Source organism: Hakea prostrata, chromosome 8 (assembly GCF_041222555.1).
Source record: "Hakea prostrata isolate BN-2017 chromosome 8, UWA_Hpros_2, whole genome shotgun sequence".
NCBI classification, from domain to species: domain Eukaryota; kingdom Viridiplantae; phylum Streptophyta; class Magnoliopsida; order Proteales; family Proteaceae; genus Hakea; species Hakea prostrata.
The window spans coordinates 48,789,731-48,808,087 of NC_142607.1; the positions used below are offsets into that span (position 1 = coordinate 48,789,731).

The window sequence follows — 18,357 nt, forward strand, 5'->3', positions numbered from 1 at the left end:
ATCGGAGGCGAAACAAATATCCTGCAGCCAAGGAGAAGAAATTGGCCAAGTAATCGAGCACACAATCTAAGTCTTCCGGATCCTTTTTTTTTTTTTTAACAAAACTGAAACTGAAATTATATTAAGCTTTCAAGCCGGAGACTGAGGCAAACAAAGAAGGATTTATAATGCAAGCTGGTGGGGATGCACACCATAAGATACAGCATTGATCTCTCTAGGAATACGGACAAACTCATAAGATAAAAATGTAAAGAATGTGTATGGGCCTTGTGAGTAGATTGGGCCTCCCAAATTCCTAAAATGCTCTCCAAGAATTTTTACTATTTGGGCTGGTCCATAGAAATATGTTTGAGTATAGGCAATGCTGGCTTCTCCAAATGGCCCACCTTGGTAAGAAAGGCAAGGTTTTGCATCCAAGAGTCTTAAAACCTAAGCCACCATTATCCTTTGGTGTACAAAGTCTCTCCCATAAAACCCAATGCAACTTTCCCTTGTCACCAACATGTCCCAATAAAAATTTGTGGATTCACTCTTCATACGATCATGGATTGATTTAGGTATCTTGAAATGTGTACCCACAAATTGGGTAGTGCAAAGGCCACTAATCGAAGTAACACATCCTTACCATCATGAGTAAGTGGTTTCATTTTCCAACTTTCTAGCTTGGATGTGATGAGGTCATTGGCATAAGAGAAGGTGTTAACTTTGGATATAACAATTTATTGAGGCAATCCAAGATATTTGCTAGGTTCCTTAGTGTAGGAAACGTTTAGTATTCTCAACGTCCATCTCTTGATTTTGGATTGAGTCTTGGGGCTAAAGAGTAAACTTGTTTTCTTAAAATTGATCTCTTGGCCAGTATTCTTGCAATAGATATTCAAAGCTTCCTTCATATTTCAAACTACTTCCAATTTCACTTTTGAAAAAAGTGAAGTATCATCTGCAAAAACAAATGAGATATGGATGGAGCTCTCCTTCTCACCTTAATTCCCCTAATTAGGCCAAGATTTTGTGCTTCCTTCATAATAGAACTGAGACCCTGTGTGCAAAATATAAAAATGGCAGGAGAGAGGGGATCCCCTTGTTTAATTCCCCTTGTTGGTGTGATACTAGTGGAGATGTTACCATTCACTAATAGCTTGTAAGATATGTAACTAATATATATTGCATAATCAAATCAACCCATGAATTGCAAAAGCCCATTTCAAAAGAATGGCTTCAATATAATCTCATTCTAACTTGTCATTTGCTTGAGCCCAAGTAGTCATTTGTCTCCTTTCTTTTTCTTCTTGATATAATGGAAAACTTCATGCGCATAAAGACGTTATTTAAAATTATCCTTGAAGGGATAAAAATGGATTGTATAGGAGTTACAATTTGATGGAGAATTGATTGAAGCCAGCTAGCAATTACCTTTTGAAACCACATTTCCCAAGTAATCGCACTTGGCGTTGTTTCTTAGCATTGTTGGCTCTTTCATATCATTTATCTTTAGGCTTCCTCTTTGTAGTTGTAGACTCTAAGTTACATCTCTTGACGTCTTTCACTACCTGTAATTCTTTCGTTGCACCATCATCTCTCGTCATCGTTACCTTCCTTTTTGGATTGAACCAAGCTTTCGTCGATTCCACTTTTCGACTAGGTCCGTCGCCATTTTACGGACTCTCCTTGAATTGTGCTTCTTGAGATTGACAGATGCACCAATGAGCGTTCATTTCAAAATTACGGTAACTTGTAGCCTCCTCTAATTTGTCCGAGTAGGCTTGAATCTCCTTCTTTATCCTGAAAACTTCTTGAAGGATCATAGCCTCTCCGCCACGGTTGATTTTGTAAACATCTGCAAAAAGGTCAATGTAAGAGAGCCACTGGTCTTTGTAATTCTTTGGTATCGTCGTCGTCACTATCATACCTGCTCTGACAAAATCCTTTTCACGTTCCTCTTTATGGCTGCCGAATGCTTAATCACCAACTTATCCATGCAGCGCAAGAAGATGTATGGATCGAGAAACTCAATTGATCAAATGATCACTTCGCCTTTGCCCTAACCCTGAATTAGAAATTTAGAATGAATGAAAAACACAAACACAAGCGCAATAATTAACTCTGGTCCCGCCGCTAGGCCGCTCATATTCAAAAATGGATTTATTTTAATTTATTTTACTTTTGTTTTTAACGAAAATTTGAGAAAGGCATTTGAGCGAGAGGTGGACCTATTTCATTTTTTTATTATTATTATTAGAAATACCACGTCATTTAATAGAAGAGATTTCACTTTTCACGGTTTTGAAATACTAATTGGGCTTAGTTACCAAAAAGGAAAATACCAATTGGGCTTCATGGGTTGGCATGGCCGCATTGAACATTATGGCAGCTAAGCACATTGGGCTGCTCAAGTTAATGGGGCCTAATTGGGCTACAGTCAACATTTAGATGGGCCAATTAGACTACTTGAACTATACATGGATTCTAAATGGGCTATTTACAGTCAGTTCCGACCAGGTTCCCATTGGGCTAGTACAAAGCATTTGAATGTATGATTAACAATTGGACTAAAACTAATGAGAAAGGAATATCAGTAGGATATGGCAATAGGGCTAGTAATGGATTGTGCTCCCATCATATATTTCCATTTCACATTTAGGAGAGGGCCCAACTTTGCCTCAACTCAGGTCAAGCCCTAGTGAACAATCAAACCCTACCTTTATCCTAGTTAGGCCTTGACCTTTATCCAAACCCTAACCATAGAATGACAAAACAATGCATAATTCCAACAATAACCAACAAATGCTAGGGTTGGACTGAACCAATGCTAATTAAAATCTCAACTCTAACCCTAATCTAAGCCACCTTGGAACAACCCTAACTCACCCACAAGATCAAAATTTTGAACCCACATACCATTCGGACTTAGGATCGCCCAAAGAGCGTTCAAGCCATTAGGCAATACAAAGGAGTTTCCATACATATGACAAAATTATTATATATACCACCAGCGAAAGTCAAAGCCATGATGTCTTCATGGGTAGAGAGCTACATTGGGGCCAAGGGCTAATTTTTTGAAAATTTCCTCATTCTTTTCCTAAAACTTTGAAATTTCTCCTTTGACCTCTTCCATGTGAGAAGTATTAGTACTCGAACCCTCCATTAGAGAATATTTTTAACCATAAAGATAATGGCTCCGCCTTACCTCGGAGCAAACCATTAGGTGGTCATTAGGTCAAATTTGCAACCCTATGCATAGAAGATGAGCCCAATCATTATTGAATTTAGATCATCTCCACCCAATCTATCCCTCTACTCATACAATTACATTCACATGACTGTGGAACTCATAGTCACCTTACATGTCTGTGTTAGACGGAAGAACGGGGATAATTGCATTGGGTCGGATAAACAAAGTCAGTATTAACATTAAAAAAAAAAAAAAATTATACTTATGTGATTTGGATAGCGGTATTTGGTAATTGGAAATTAGAAATTTATAATAAAAAGAAAAAGACAATCAAAATGGATATTTTACGGACGGATTATTATCAGAATCGGGTGGAACAATTAAGAAAGGGGGAGGAGAGAAAGCCTACTCAATTATTATTTGGTCGTAGATGTGGGACATAAAAATATCAGTGGGAAGCGTACAGTAATAGAATTACCATATTTTCTCCAGAAGCAGGCTAACGGCCAAAAATGGATGGAACGTTCACACATGCAATAATTGTGGTTTCCTTCGTCTCTCCCTCCTTCCTCTCGCTTTCGAAAACCAAACGTTCTTTGAAGTTGTAGAAGCGTTTAAGCAATCGAGACCGAAGTCCTGTCTCTCTCTCTCTCTCTCTCACATTAGATCACTTGCCGAACTTCACGGAGAGTTGAATTTTCTCTTCACTCGAATGTGCTTTACTTAGCAACTACTCCTGCAACTTCTCTTGATTCTTATTAGGTACGCATCAATTTCTGCTCGTTCTTCCGGTTATCTTCTTGCCAAACCTCGATTGATCTGATATGATAAAGTATAAAAACCATTAATTACTGATCTAACAGACTGTATGGTACTCCGCTTTTCTCTTTCTTATAGTTTATGGTAGAAAGCAACTTTTAGGGCAATGGAATTACTCTGTTTCTACCGTTATGCGCCATGTTGTCATGTTGATAAATTGAACTGGAAAATAGATTATAGAAGTTTGAATTCGAGCAGGTTCAAGCTCTTTCAAGGTAGAAGACGAGCTCTAGTTGTTTGTATTGGGTCTAGTTCCAGTCGGGATTCTTTGGGTTTTTCTGATCAGGAGAACTTCAACTATTCCAATATCCGGGGTTTTGATCAGCAGTCTAGGTTTCGATCATTTAGTTCATTTGATGGTTCCCACAGTGTCGTCTCTCCAAATACGTTGAATAAAAGCTCTACTGGTTATGTGGTTGGTGGGAAAGATGATGTGGGAAATGTTTCAGAAAGGGATGGATCCATTCCGAAGGTTTTAATTCCAGGTCTGCCTGATGAGTCCAATGGGCAATCTGGGTCTCCAATCAGTAGTGGGTATTGGGAATGGAAGCCCAAGCTTACTGTACATTATGAAAAATCAGGGGCTGAAAACATTGGGTCTCCTCCTATACTCTTCCTTCCTGGTTTTGGCGTGGGATCTTTTCACTTCGAGAAACAATTGAAGGATCTGGGCCGTGAATTCAGAGTGTGGGCGGTTGATTTTTTAGGGCAGGGCAAATCACTGCCATCGGAAGATCCTGCTCCTTTGGGCATGCAAGAAGGTTTATCAGAAGGAGACTTGTCATGGGGTTTTGGACAAGAAACTGAACCATGGGCTAAAGAGCTAGTGTATTCAGTTGATCTGTGGCAGGACCAGGTTCGCTATTTCATAGAACAGGTATTAACTGCGTTTTTTATTCTACCATACATTTGGTTGACTCATTATCTTTGTGGAAACCCTGATGATGTGATCACTTATTTTGTCAACCCAACTTTACATATACCAAAAACATCTATTATAATAAGAATTACCATCTCATATAAATATAAGTGCCGTTGAGCTTTATTATCCTTGTCATGGTATTTTTAAATGAATAGTCATATCATGGTTTCCATAATCAGCTTCTGCACCCACACCAGTTCTAGGTTTCTTTGCTTAATTTTACGGTTTCATCCACTGTTGGACAAGGAGTGGATTTTCTAATTGATCTTTTGTTCTATTCTGTTTCACCTTTGTATCATGATTGCTTGCTCCAATGGTATAAAGTTCTTTTTCTCGGGGACTGCTTGTCCAGCTGTTTATCCATTTATACATCTCTATGCTTAGTGAGACATGTTAGGGATTGAAAATTTTGTGTATTGTTCTTTTTTTGTTCTTCATTGACAACTCTTTTGTGACAAAAAAAATGTTGTATAGTTCCAAAGAAGAAAATTTTTGGGGCTTTATTTGCTAGGCTAATGCTCTCTGATAAGTGGATAAAAGTCTTCACTTTGCACTGACATGGTTCAGAACCTGTACTTAATGTATATGCTTCGACAATAAAAATCCACAGAAAACTGACCTGCTTGGCTATAGTGAAAATCTTTGAACATTTCTAGATATATTACTTTCTGAACAAGAAATTAAAATCTTGATCCTGATACAGGTCATTGGTGAACCAGTTTATGTTGTTGGGAACTCACTTGGAGGATTTGTTGCTCTGTACTTTGCAGCGTGCAACCCTCAACTAGTAAAGGGTGTTACATTGCTCAATGCCACACCATTTTGGGGATTTCTGCCCAATCCTTCTAGATCCCCAAGATTATCCAGGATTTTCCCATGGGCAGGAACATTTCCACTTCCTTCCAGTGTCAGAAGGCTCGTAGAATTGGTGTAAGCTTTTAACTCAGTTCATCTCGTACATCTTATTATTTATTTTTGTGCAATATTGGGATTGGCACTGGCCTCTATTTCGACATGAAACCAGCAAATGTTTCACATATGGGTTGCTAGGGCCACATAAGCAATATAATATTGATAATGGTGTCTATAAATAGAAAACACTATTTCTGTGGAAATAGTTTTCTTATATTGCACAATACCGAAGTGTAACTTTGGGCATGTAGTATTGTTTATTTTTCCATTTCAATCACCTTTTCCTTTAAAGAAGATCATTTTTTTCTTGTTTGTTTCGTGCTTTTCTCCTAGTAGCAAGGGTATTGATGTCTAAAACCATCCTTTTTTTATCTAGATGGAAACGGATAAGTGATCCCGTCAGCATAGCGGATATTCTTTCACAAGTATATGCTGATCATTCAACAAATGTAGATGAAGTTTTTTCTCGTATACTTGAAACAGCGCAGCACCCAGCAGCGGCAGCCTCATTTGCATCGATTATGTTTGCTCCTCGGGGGCAGCTATCTTTCCAGGAAGCTTTATCTAGGTGGGAGCTCCAAGAATTTAAACTGCTTCAGTTACATTATTTATGGTCTCGTTGTTTCCTCAAATTAAGATACTTCCAATGAAATGTTTCAGGTGCAAAATGAATGGTACACCAATTTGTCTCATGTACGGGAAAGAAGATCCATGGGTGAAGCCCATTTGGGGGCTTCAGGTGAAACAGAAAATACCTGAAGCTCCATATTTTGAGATTAGCCCTGCTGGTCACTGTCCCCATGATGAAGTACCCGAGGTATATTTCCTTTCTTGATTAGTTAAATCAGTAGTTTTAGATGCCAATTCTGTCATAACTATCTATAGAATCACTGGCAGCATGACTGTCACCGGGTCTAGTTGACCCAAGGAGTTGAATGATGCGTGGACCGAGGCGACACCTTGTCCACTCAAACACATGATTTATATCTTTGATGCCTAGCACATATTTTATGTGCAGGGAAAACAAATAGTAGGATCCATTTCATCAGTAACTTACCCATTTGCAAGAACAGAATATATCTTGATGTGATGATTGTCCTACTGAAATCAGAATTTTGCATTTATTACTTTGGCTTTTATCAAAGTTATAAAATGGTTACTTCACACTTTATTTTTCACCTGGATTAGCACTAACTGAGATCTTCTTATCATTGCTAATCAGGTTGTGAATTATTTACTACGTGGGTGGATTGGAAACATAGAATCACAAGGGTCTGCTGGATTACCTCTCCTAGATGATCCTGCAACTATTCAGTTTGGCGCCATAAAGGAATTAGAGTTTGTAAGAGAAGGATCAAGAAAATCAGTGTCTGTACGTTTCTTTGGGTCCAGGTTCTCTGTATGGAATTGGATAAGCTCTTTTCTTAAGACACAGATTGCATATTTAGGAATTAAATCACCATAAAGGAGTGTATCTAAGTTTCTCAAGGTGCTATTGTAAATCCTTCAAATATATACACACTTTGATTTATTGTTGTATTGACAAATTCTGTCAATCCATGTATACATATTGTTGTCTGTAAAAAACTTGTAATACAAAAATTCTTGATACCTCCATGATCTGTACCAAAATCAGGGGAACATTGAAAGGCAACTTTGTACAAATCCATGATCTTATTTCTGTTTTCTGATCTCTTGTTTAAATTTTTCATACCTTGTCAATACTTGTTCATCAACCAGGTGTTGGGATGTAAATGACTTCTTGCCACATTTTTGCAATTGGAAAAACTTGCCAGGGATTCCTTTAAAATGGATTGCACTTCCCATCATTTGCATGATACAAATCATTTTTTTCTTTATCGTCAGTCTGAACAAAATATGATTCTGAGAACGTGATAAAAGCCTTCCAAGGTTTCCTTTATCGTAAAGGAACACTGAAATGATTTGCAGCATGAAATTGTTCATTAATTTCGTATCTAAATTGGTAAGGTTACTGAAGATGGCAATGAGCTTTGCTGGTTGTGGGGAGTCGAAACTCGAAACCCAGATCAAGAAGTGAATCTATTGGTCGATGACTTAACTGAGGATTTAGGCATCAAATTTTTAGATTATTTTGGTCCCAGCTGATCCCAAGTCAAGTTGCCTGATGCAGTCAGGTTTGGCTAGTTCTTCAAGGAATATTCAGGAAGAGAAAGAAGGATTAAAAGAAGATTGTTGACCACTTGTACCATTCCACTTGCAGCAGGTGAAAACTAATGTAATAAAAAAGTTTCACCCAATTTCTTGTTTCAACTCTTCACTCATAAATCCAACAGAGCTTTTGTAATCAATTCCAAGTCATGTTAACATGCAAATCAAATAAGAAAAAATGTGGTTGTTGGGCATCTCAACTTAATTCAATGAAGCCTTTATCCAAATGAATGTGGTTGGTTCAATGTATCTGTTATGCCATTCTGCCCTGGCTAAAGCCATTTTCTAATCATTTTTGGGTATTTACTTCTCTATTAATCTGAAATTATGGAATGTCTGAGTAAGTCTTGTGAGGAAGAAGCATATGATGCTATAGATTGGGTTTAGGGTGGTAACAAAAACAATACTGTGTCACATGGTATGTTACATCAAACACAGTTGCTCTTTTCCTCAGCAGAATGCTCTTTATTCTTTCATATGAATGTTCCTCCTGCTCCCCCCTCTATTTTTTTTTTTAGGGTGGTGTTGTACTCAAATCTAACTTGACCTTCAGAGGCAGCTTTCCAACTACCCGAGTCAGTCTGCTCTCACCTTTATTTGTTCACTGGAAACAAGAACCAACCAGAATCAAGCGTGGATTGTTGAAGGGGTCAGATTTGGGCGCAATAGATCCTAAACTGTACCTTGAACTTGCAATGGCACTGTAACCACGAAGGTATTAGTAGTACTTGATATGTTGCTTGAATCCTTGCATTATTTGTTAGAGTGTGCCATTTTCAGATTTTTTTCAATTTTGTTTCAAAGCTGAATTACAAGTTTTCGAAGCAATGAAAATGGGTTGCTTTTCATTATAGTATCGAATATATTACACAACCCCACTAAAATTCAAGCATTTTTATATCCTTTCAATAGCTTTTGGTGATAATTGTGACCTCAGATGGAGCATTTTGGAGGGGAAGAATTCATCTAGTAGACCCTATTCAGTTGAGATTCTTTTGACTGGCTGGGTTGAGCCTCAATCCTCTTACTTCCGTCTTCCATTTGGTATTTTCCAGTTTTCATTGCTCGTCTCATTTCCCATCCCTTTTCTCCCCATCTCTTCATTCCCTTAATATATTTGAACCTCAATTTTCCTTACGTTGTCCCCATTAAGTTGGGACAAAGTTTTTGCTTAGGCATACTAATTGTTTCCTTAAGATTACTTTGTGATCAGGTTGGTTCAAGTAAGATGATTTCCCAGGATCTTCCTCCAGTTTTCATCATTTATGTTCTCAGGAGTCAGGACCACATGGTTTTCTAAAATTAAGAAACTCAGATTTTATGACAATAATAGTATAACTGCATTTCTTGATATTCAAATTATTCATTCATCTTTCTATTCACTGAGTTACATCTTTGCCTGCACTGTACAACTGATGACCTGATGGCTTCTTTGCTTGATATTATTTACAATGACTACCAGAAAAACTGACATTATGGAACCTTTTGTAAAGGGTAAAAAGCAGGGGGAGCAAGAAACAAACAGGGTTTGCAATTTGCTATCATTCTAAAATCTCAAAATTTTCTGGATCTGTATACCTGTATCAGTTCTGTACATACGTTCACTTCAGTGTTGCAGTTTAGATCTTTGAGGTTGTATCTAAATTCATGATGCTACTGCAGTCCAATAACTTCCCATGCACTGGCTTGTTGGTGTGCTGATGATACGTGACCATATCCATTGTGTCTCATCTACTCGTTGCAATTCTGCCAACTGTCATCAGATAGAGGTGTTAGCATCATGTTTTGAACTTTCCATTTCTCTCCTGGATTTATTTAAGATCAAATGGTGCATTCAACTTCCATGTTTTAGAACTGGACTTAATGGAGATTCTAATTCTTATAAGTTGTTTTAGGAAAATCAAAGAAGTGTATATAAAGGGTTAGGTAACTTACTCTTCCATCTTGTAACTGAAAGATCACTGAATCCTCAGAAAATGGAATTGGACGAATTGGTGCCACCTAAATAAGATCAATATATTACAGATTAGTCATTTGATACCATACATGCATGTTGCTACAAAACTCTCCACCAGATAAAGAGATTTCTACATACCTTAGCATCACAAGCACCTTCTTCACTATTCTCGAAGCTACCTGCAAGATCTTCATCAACACAAATATCATGTTTTTCTCCTGTTAGTGTTTGAATTCCAACCATTTCCTCTTCTCTGTGTGGAAAACCATGGTTTTGCCATTTCCATGTACTTTGGTCCATATACCTGAGGTAAACTTCACCATCTGAGCCAATGAGGAACAATTGATTGCTTTCAAAGCAAGGTCCTGGTGAACTGACCAAATATACACTTTTGGATGGTGTTCCATGTTCCACCCAGCACCATCCGTCGATTGTATTCCAATGATATTCAACGAGGCCACCATCTTGTGAAATCATAAATAAAGAGCCCATTAGTGATAGAGATGACTGTCTCATAGCAGTTCCTGGCAATCTTGACAAAACCAGATGTGGAGACTGATAATGCTCATGCCATAATTTTGTCAACTTGTTATACTGATATAGTCGACCGTTCCTTCCAATGACAAAAACTATGTTAACTCGGAGTGTTTCTTGGTCAACTATACATGCAATTCTGGTATTTAGGGGATGTCGGCAGTCTTTCCACTTGAACTTTTGAAACGCGACCTAAAATAGCAAGTACAATGGTTAGCATATGATAGATTACTTAAATGTTGAATTTAAATGATAGCTTCTCTCCATAGTCAGTACTATAGTGTTGGTTTTAACTATTACTGTTCCAGTAGATATGGTCTGAGTTTGGAGTTTCTCAACTTACTGTAAATTGAAGTAATCTTCCATTTTTGCTCACAAAGAAAAGTGCATCTTCTGCTGTGACTTTCGATTTACCAGGTATTTTATCCCATGGAGGACCTCCTATTACTTGCCTACCCTTTCTTATGGCAGTGCAGTTCCTCCATGTTAGCTCATTGCTGCTTCTTTCTCTAATAAGTAAGTTCCCATCTATGTCGACCAAAAACAAGCTTCCGTTGTAGCTCCCCACAACACCTTTCATAATTGCTGGATGCTCATGTTTCAGCCATAGCCAAACATTCTCTGCATACAGATACTCAAAAGTCACCCCACTGTCTGTCACAAGGAAAAATGACGTGCCTGTATGCATTACTCGCATACGGAAGTTTGTGTTGGGCCCATCCACCAGGGAGTTAATTTGTTCAGGAATGTCAACTCCAATGTTTTCTGATGCACTAGGGACCAGGTAACTTTGATGTGGTTGACCTGGTTTTCGTCTTTTTGTCGTTGGTCTTGTAACGCCAGAGTTGTTTGGTTCATCTTTAATGCCTGTGATGCAATTTGAGGGGCCCCTTTCTTCGGTGCAATACTCTGCATTCCATCCCTCTGTTTCTGGGGTTTCTAGAATTGACCATTCGTACTTAAATGATGTTTTTCTTCGCATGTTAACCTGTTGACTTGGACCAGATCCTTCACCACCAATGCCAGATAAATGCAGCTCTGCCATTCTACCATCATCCAGAGGGAACAATATCCTTCCAAATTGATATTGGAGACCTGCAATACCTTTTGCAGCTTTTGCGTGCAGTGGATGCATGTGATTTACCCATTTCTCTGATGTTTGGTCTCCCTGAGCACCACCTGTTTCCATAGAAAAATTGATATTAGGATATAGTTCCCTTTTGGTTCATCTCAGAATTTTAACTCAGTAGCATTGGTATATGAAGGTCAATTTTCACCGTCACTGTATATGAATACAGAAGGGCATTTTATTTTTTTTTTTACATATTGAAAACTTTTTAATTGGGGGCATTCTGGTTTGACTGACAGTTTAGCTCCAAATTTAGGGTTTATTTTTCTTTTTGCTTAATTTGATTTTTTGTTCACATATAAGAAATAAGGGTATGTTCAAAGGTATCATTGTTGTCCTAGAATTTCTTTATTTTTTTCAGGACTTATTTTCTTTGACTATTTAAGATTACAGTATGTTTTTCCTCTCTCACTTCTACTTTAATGTGTAACTCATGATGAGTCACATGTATGCTTGTCTTATTTTTCAGTCTGTTTTCTTTCTTAATTGCATGCTTTGCTGATTCAAGCTGCCATGTTGGTGTGAACCAAAATCTAGGGTTTAGTTTTTTGGGATGTTTTTCTAGAATTGGGCTCACTCCAGGATCCTGTCTCTGAGAACCAGCAGTCTTCTAGGGTTGTAGATGCTTGCAATCGAAGATTTCTTAGGGAATTAGGGTTTACAAAGGTTAAGTAAAGGCCTAGAAGGGTTTGGCCAGGCATTGGGTTAAGGAACTTTAGGTTTTAGACGCAATACAATGCTGAAATTTGAAGCTTCAGGTCTGGAACTTAGGTTTAGGGTTAGGTTTATAGGTTTGTAGGGCTGGGTTGGAGAGGAACAGGGTTCGGCTGCTACTGCTATGAAATTTCAGAAATAACAGTTGGAGTATGGGTTTAGAAAATTGGGTGGGTTTTGGTTAGACTAGGATATGGGCTCTTGTTATTGTTTTATAATTTCAGGTTAGTCCTAAAGGGATTGGGTTTGGTTTGAAGCTTCCTATTTGAGTTAGGACTCTTAGGGAAGTCAACTAGGGTTAGGGGGAGGTAGATTAGGGGTGGATGAAAATCCTAAAAGGGTTTGAAGTTCAGTTTATGAACTTGAGAGCTATGGGGTTTCTAGTCAAATTTGGGGGTTCTAGAGGTTGAAGATGAAGTGCAGGAAATTTTAATACCCTAATGAATGAAGGTCTTTTATGAAACCAAAAGTAGGGATGACAGGAGGGGAAGGGAGGGGGTGAAAGGGTTAGGGAATCTAGGGTTGAAGGGGAAGGGGGGTATGCAGCTGCCACAAGAAGGGTGGGGAGCTGGTGGGAGTTAGGGAAGAAGGGGGAGAGGGTTGGGAAGGGGTTGGGGTAGGCTGTACTTACTTGGGAATAGAATTGGAGCTGCTGGAGTTGAAGAAGCTTGCTGTAGAGGAAGAAAACTGCAGAATTTGATCACACTAGAAGTGCCACAAGCACCCCTAGGAGCACACAACTTCCTCTCTTGCCTTCAAACTCAATTCTCAATTTCATTAATCAAATTAACTTACAATTACAGAGACTGGAGGCTTTATCCATAGCCTCTGAAAGAAACAAATTAAGAGTCAAACTAGGAAACCAACTTGACTTCAAACTGACACTTTAATTCTAAGTTTAACACTGACTTAACTAATGACTCTTAACATAAACAAGGACTCTGTCATATCTTACTCTGGAAGATCCAACTTGAAATCTAAGAATAGATATGGAGTCCTAACAAGAAATAGACAAACTGGAATTCCAATTCAACCTAGGAAACACACATAGCACAAGGACTATTCAATAACTCACAAAATAATGACTCAAATGAGAAAATAAAAATAGATCTGGGGTCTTGACAACTAGCTGGACCAATGGGACCCTGACCTAGGACTTCACGAAATTTGCAAAAATGACCAAAATACTCCTGGATCAATTAGGGGCCGTCGGGTTTGGGAATTATCCCTAGGGCCCTATGCAACCGTTGACAACAGTTTACATCACTTAGTATTTTAGTTTAAGAAGTATTTATTAATAAATGAAGTACAAAGCAAATATTAGAAGACTGGGTTTTATTGGATGAATTGGGTGCCTAAACATTTCCTAGGTACGCAACCTGATCTGGACCAATCTTGCAGTCAAACCATTTCAAATGAATTCAACTTCTTTTTTATGGGCTCTAGACCCTAATCTATGTGGTAACTCTAGAGCAAATTTTCTTAGGATATGTTAGGGCATCTTCTGAGATTACCAAAAATCATTTTTTTCTCAATTACTTATAAATTCATGATCATAGGCTTGTAGACAAGCATAGGAGACCGCTTAACCAGGGAAAACTGAAAACAAAGTTGCTATTGATGTTTGATGGGCATATCAGAAAATTCTAATTGATGGAAGCATTGGCTTCTCTCAGATGAGTCAGATTTCACATTGATCTCAAGAAAATGGCTCCAGATGGACTTGTTTGAACATAAAGCCCTGAACTCTATGGGCTTAACTGGTAGATTCCGAGAGTTCATGTAAGGCTTTTAGGTCTTTACTAGTTGCACAAGAGAGGTCACTTTGGCAAGCTAAGCTTAAGAATTTGGATGTCTGATTCTAGACAGCTGAACAGGATTTAAAATAGCTTTTACTTCTTCAGTTTAAAATTTGTTTCCAACTACATTAAGGTGTATCATTGAGAAATTATCTCTTAGGGAAGTCAATCCCTTACCTGATTGGGATTAGAAGTCCTAAGAAGCTTCTTTGGTTCTTAAAGATGTGAGCATTCTGTAGAAAGGTGATGACATGTCAATACAATCTATTATCTAGACCTAACTAGATTTTTATCGGAGGATAGAAAAGGAAGTGTAACTGTAACTGTAACTATACCAAAATTTTCTTCTCTTTCTCTTCTTTAATTGAGATTACCACCCCCCCCCCCCCAAGCACAAAAAGACAGGGTAAAAAAAAAAAAAAAAAAGAAAGAAGAAAAAGATGCATATATAGATTCTGTACAAGTTCAAAGTTGATGCTCACCAGAAAGTCTAGGAAGTTGATATTCAAAAACTGATCCAGTAGATGTTGTAAGGAACAATGAGAATGTCTTCTCATTTAACTCATCTTGTGCAACTGCTGTGATGGATGTCAGGTTCTGGTCTTTTGGACTTCCATGAACTATCCACCCCCACTTCCTTTGATACAGCCTCCTCTCGATGAGATCCCCATCCTGCATATCTACAAATTCCTTTAGGAAATAAACAATGCACTTTGTGTACTATCTAATAAATTAGACATTTTCCTAGTAAAATTTTAATTGGTGTGCTGGATGTTCTCTCGGTGTGCTTCAAAATGATCATTCCTCACAAAAATTAGTGAAAGCAAGTAGAGACAAAATAAGCCAGGGGAATGGATGGAAATCAATACATTTTACTGTTCTTTTCATGAACTTAGCTGTAAACTTGTAATAAATACAAATTTGAGAAATTTTGAACTGATTGTGATACATTGTGGGTTCCACATGTTCTCATTTCGATTTTGCATCAATTTTAGCTTAAATTACTCTTCCCACTTATTCTGTTATTTCAGTTGTTTTTGCTTTCAATTACTTTTATACTTCCAAATCTAGCCAAATGGGCTACATAAAATTGGAAAAGAGAAAATGAAAAGGGACTGCAGTGGAGTTATTATCATTGATAACAGGGAACTATCTGTGTTTATGATTTATTTAGTATCAGATCCTATATGGTTCTTTACCTTATACAGCTTACAAATCTATGAAACAATTCAGTACTTTGTATTTAATGATCTTGCAGTACTATGTGTTAAAATACAATAGTTCAGAATGATACCTTTGTTAAAAGGAACAGAGAAATTGACTGAGTCCCAATCAAGCCATGTACAATGCCTCCTTTTGATGGTTTCAAGGATATTTCTTGCTTCAATCCTTTGCTCCATATATGTTTCTTCCATGATGGCTTTGAGTTCCTGTCTAGCTCATAAAGATCTCCTATGGAACTGCAGTAATAACTTCCATGTTTAGCATGCTGTGGTGATTTTCCAATTGAGAAAAACAAATTCATGCTATGTGCCATACAAGACAATGGATTTGTCCTGATATATAGAGTGGAGTGTAGGTCTAATTGATCATATTCTTAGTTATATTTGTAGAAAATACAAGCAAAGGATTGTAGGAGGTTGATAATAGGATGGTGACATACCTTACTGTAAATACCACATCTGGTCTGATGGTGGCAGCGTCAGCAATGGCTGCAACGTTTGCACCTGGGGGTCTTCCATGATATATCCACCTGTTGAAAACAAAATAATTTTCAAAACCAAGCATAGACTTGGTGCCTTGGACTAGAATCCTGCAATTGTGTACTTATGAATTTTGTCCATACCTCCATGGCTCAACTTCACTGAGTTCCAGCAATGATCCTTCCATTGTGGAGAAGTATATTTTCCTGATGAGGAACCGCCAGAGACATAAAGATCAAACACATGTCTATATATGATAGAAGAGAGATTGAACAGATTACATAAATTATGCTGCAGCATGATGGATTTCTATTGCTGTGAGACTTTCAAGAATTTTGAAAGTAACTATCAAGGGATTCACCAACTATAGCAACCAAATTTGAGTGGTCTACTAACCCTCTGTCGTGTGAAACAGTCCCAGACTTGATCAAGATAGAATTTGGTTCTGTTTCTGTACTATGTTGACTATGATCAAGTGCAGGAGTGCATTCAATCCAAACTGGCGTTGCATTCTCCATGAGTTGCATCTGGAAAGAAAGAAAAAGAGAGGGGGGGGGTCATTTGTGATTTTTTTGTGCTGTTCCAATGTCAAGAGTTTGAGCTTTATATTTGAAGTGAAAGAATACTAAAGCACCAAAGCTTTTGAGAAACTAGGCTTTCATGTGATACCTAAATGAGTAGTTGTAGATGCAGAGCTCTACCTGGTACAGATGCCCTGCTTCAGAGAGTGCTAGAATAGTCTGGTTGACTATAAAAACTGAAACTGCAGGACCTGCCAGTGTTGATAAATCATGGGGTGCAGTTACCCACTGCACACCATTCCAGAACCTTTCATAGATAGAACCACTTTGTCCTGTCAACCACATGGATGTTTCAGACATTTTAGTCAATGAAATTCTCTTTCTGTTGGATAGAATAACCTGATTAGAACTCTCCTCTGCTGTTACTCTCTTGTTATCCATGGTTTTTGGATTCTCTCCTTGTTCAGGGTAATTGGTTCCTTCATTAAAGCTATCTTCTTTCTTCTTTGGCTTAGAAATAGAGCCCACTATTGTACAGTTCCCATTGACACAAGAAACCAGATCGAAAGGCAATTCCACTTCGACCCAACTGTTTGATTTCTCATCGAACTCCCAGAACCTGTCTGTTTTCTGGTGGAATATTGGATTTGTCTCTCGGGCAAAGTGATATGGGAAACAGGAAGAACCATATATAACAAAATTGCTAACTGATAATAGGAAAGTACAGATGATGAATTTTGAATAACACTCAGCCATTGTATCTCTTAACCAAAGAACAGAGAATTAGAGAACAAAGAAACAACTGTGAGGATGGGGCCATAGACAAGGTTTGTTGATGGGTATCCTTTGGCCTAGCCCTTCTAGGCCATTGAAGCGATAGGTTTATGAAGAAAGATTGAAGATTGTAATAACCACCAAAGTGTTTTACTTGCAGGTCTTGAAAACAAGCCTTCCTGAAGAACTCTGCATAGAATTCATTACAAAGAACAAAGAAACAACTATGAGGATGGAGCCATAGACAAGGTTTGTTGGTTTGTATCGTTTGGGTTAGCCCTGCTGGGCCATAGAAGCAAAAGGGCTATGAAGAAAGATTCAAGAATGATTAACCCACAGAAGAAGTATTGTATTAACAGTTCGTTCGTGAAGAACTCAACATATAATTCATTACTAAGATCAGATAAACGGAGAACAAAGAAACAACTGTAAGGATGGAGCTATAGACAAGGTTCGTTGATTTGTTTCTTTTGGGTAAGCCCTGCTGGCCAATAGAAGCAAAAGGGCTATGAAGAAAGACTGCAGATTGTAAAATCAAGCCTCCCTGAAGAACTCTCATAACAAAGAACAGAGAAACAGAGAACAAAGAAACAACTCTGAAGATGAAGCCATACACAAGGTTCTTTGATTTGTATCCTTTGGGCAAGCCCTGCTGGCCAATAGAAGCATATGGGCTATGAAGAAAGATTCCAGATTGTAAAAACAAGCCTTTCTGAAGAACTCTGCGTATTCACTACGAAGAACAGAGAAACAGATAACAAAGAAACAACTCAGAGGATAGAGCCATAGACAAGGTTCTTTGATTTGTACCCTTTGGGTAAGCCCTGCTGGTCCACAGAAGCAAAAGGGCTGTACTTGCAGCTCTTGAAAACAATGGCTTTCTTGAAGAACTCTGCATATAAATTCATTATAGGGACTTGGGGTCCATTTCAAGAACAGATGGGCAGTTAGTCTTTGAGGCAATTTTATAATTCTCAACAACCTCAAAATCTGTGCCTTATATAATATGTCAACTCCAATTTTGTTGAGCAAATAGCTGGGACCCATTTAGCTCATCCACTGTTAGCTTCCATATTTTATTTCCATTTCTTTTACTTTTTCCTTGATTGGGTCTTAGATGCTATCATGCTTCAAAATGACTTTGTGATATAACCTGTGGTCTTTGTAATCCTCATTTTCTTATCCATCCAAAAATGACAATGGAAGTGGAA

The 18,357-nt window shown here is 38.0% G+C and overlaps 2 protein-coding genes across 3 annotated transcripts; one reads left to right on the forward strand and one right to left on the reverse strand.

The window, feature by feature from the left end:
* Positions 1–3,698: 3,698 nt before the first annotated feature.
* Positions 3,699–7,604, forward strand: PPH (pheophytinase). Its single transcript, XM_089166937.1, has 6 exons — positions 3,699–3,934; positions 4,070–4,868; positions 5,617–5,843; positions 6,202–6,393; positions 6,486–6,642; positions 7,048–7,604. The coding sequence occupies exons 2-6, from the start codon at positions 4,098–4,100 to the stop codon at positions 7,288–7,290; spliced, it is 1,590 nt and encodes a 529-aa protein (XP_089023063.1). The 5' UTR covers positions 3,699–3,934; positions 4,070–4,097; the 3' UTR covers positions 7,291–7,604.
* A 682-nt stretch (positions 7,605–8,286) lies between these two features.
* On the reverse strand, positions 8,287–18,097 carry LOC149008348 (uncharacterized). 2 transcript variants are annotated; one of them, XM_089166286.1, is made up of 10 exons: positions 16,521–16,609; positions 16,248–16,378; positions 15,995–16,057; positions 15,812–15,901; positions 15,443–15,608; positions 14,631–14,820; positions 10,850–11,685; positions 10,111–10,698; positions 9,951–10,016; positions 8,287–9,768 (listed from the first exon to the last, which is right to left on the reverse strand). In XM_089166286.1, exons 2-10 carry the CDS (start codon positions 16,376–16,378, stop codon positions 9,661–9,663), a joined length of 2,238 nt encoding a protein of 745 aa, XP_089022412.1. In that variant the 5' UTR covers positions 16,521–16,609; the 3' UTR covers positions 8,287–9,660. The 2 variants fall into 2 exon arrangements, with proteins under 2 accessions (XP_089022412.1, XP_089022411.1); XM_089166285.1 differs by having other exon boundaries at positions 8,288–9,768; positions 16,553–18,097.
* Positions 18,098–18,357: the final 260 nt, after the last annotated feature.

Bases quoted from the DNA above. Each gene is read 5' to 3' on its own strand.
- PPH (XM_089166937.1), top strand. From the start codon at position 4,098: ATGGAATTACTCTGTTTCTACCGTTATGCGCCATGTTGTCATGTTGAT. The intron at 5,844-6,201 runs GTAAGCTTTTAA...TTTTTTATCTAG, and splicing joins AGAAGGCTCGTAGAATTGGT to ATGGAAACGGATAAGTGATC. The intron at 6,643-7,047 runs GTATATTTCCTT...ATTGCTAATCAG, and splicing joins CCCATGATGAAGTACCCGAG to GTTGTGAATTATTTACTACG.
- LOC149008348 (XM_089166285.1), bottom strand. From the start codon at position 17,128: ATGGCTGAGTGTTATTCAAAATTCATCATCTGTACTTTCCTATTATCA. The intron at 14,821-15,442 runs GTATCATTCTGA...GTAGATATGCAG, and splicing joins CTCTGTTCCTTTTAACAAAG to GATGGGGATCTCATCGAGAG. The intron at 10,017-10,110 runs GTATGTAGAAAT...GATCTTATTTAG, and splicing joins AAGGTGCTTGTGATGCTAAG to GTGGCACCAATTCGTCCAAT.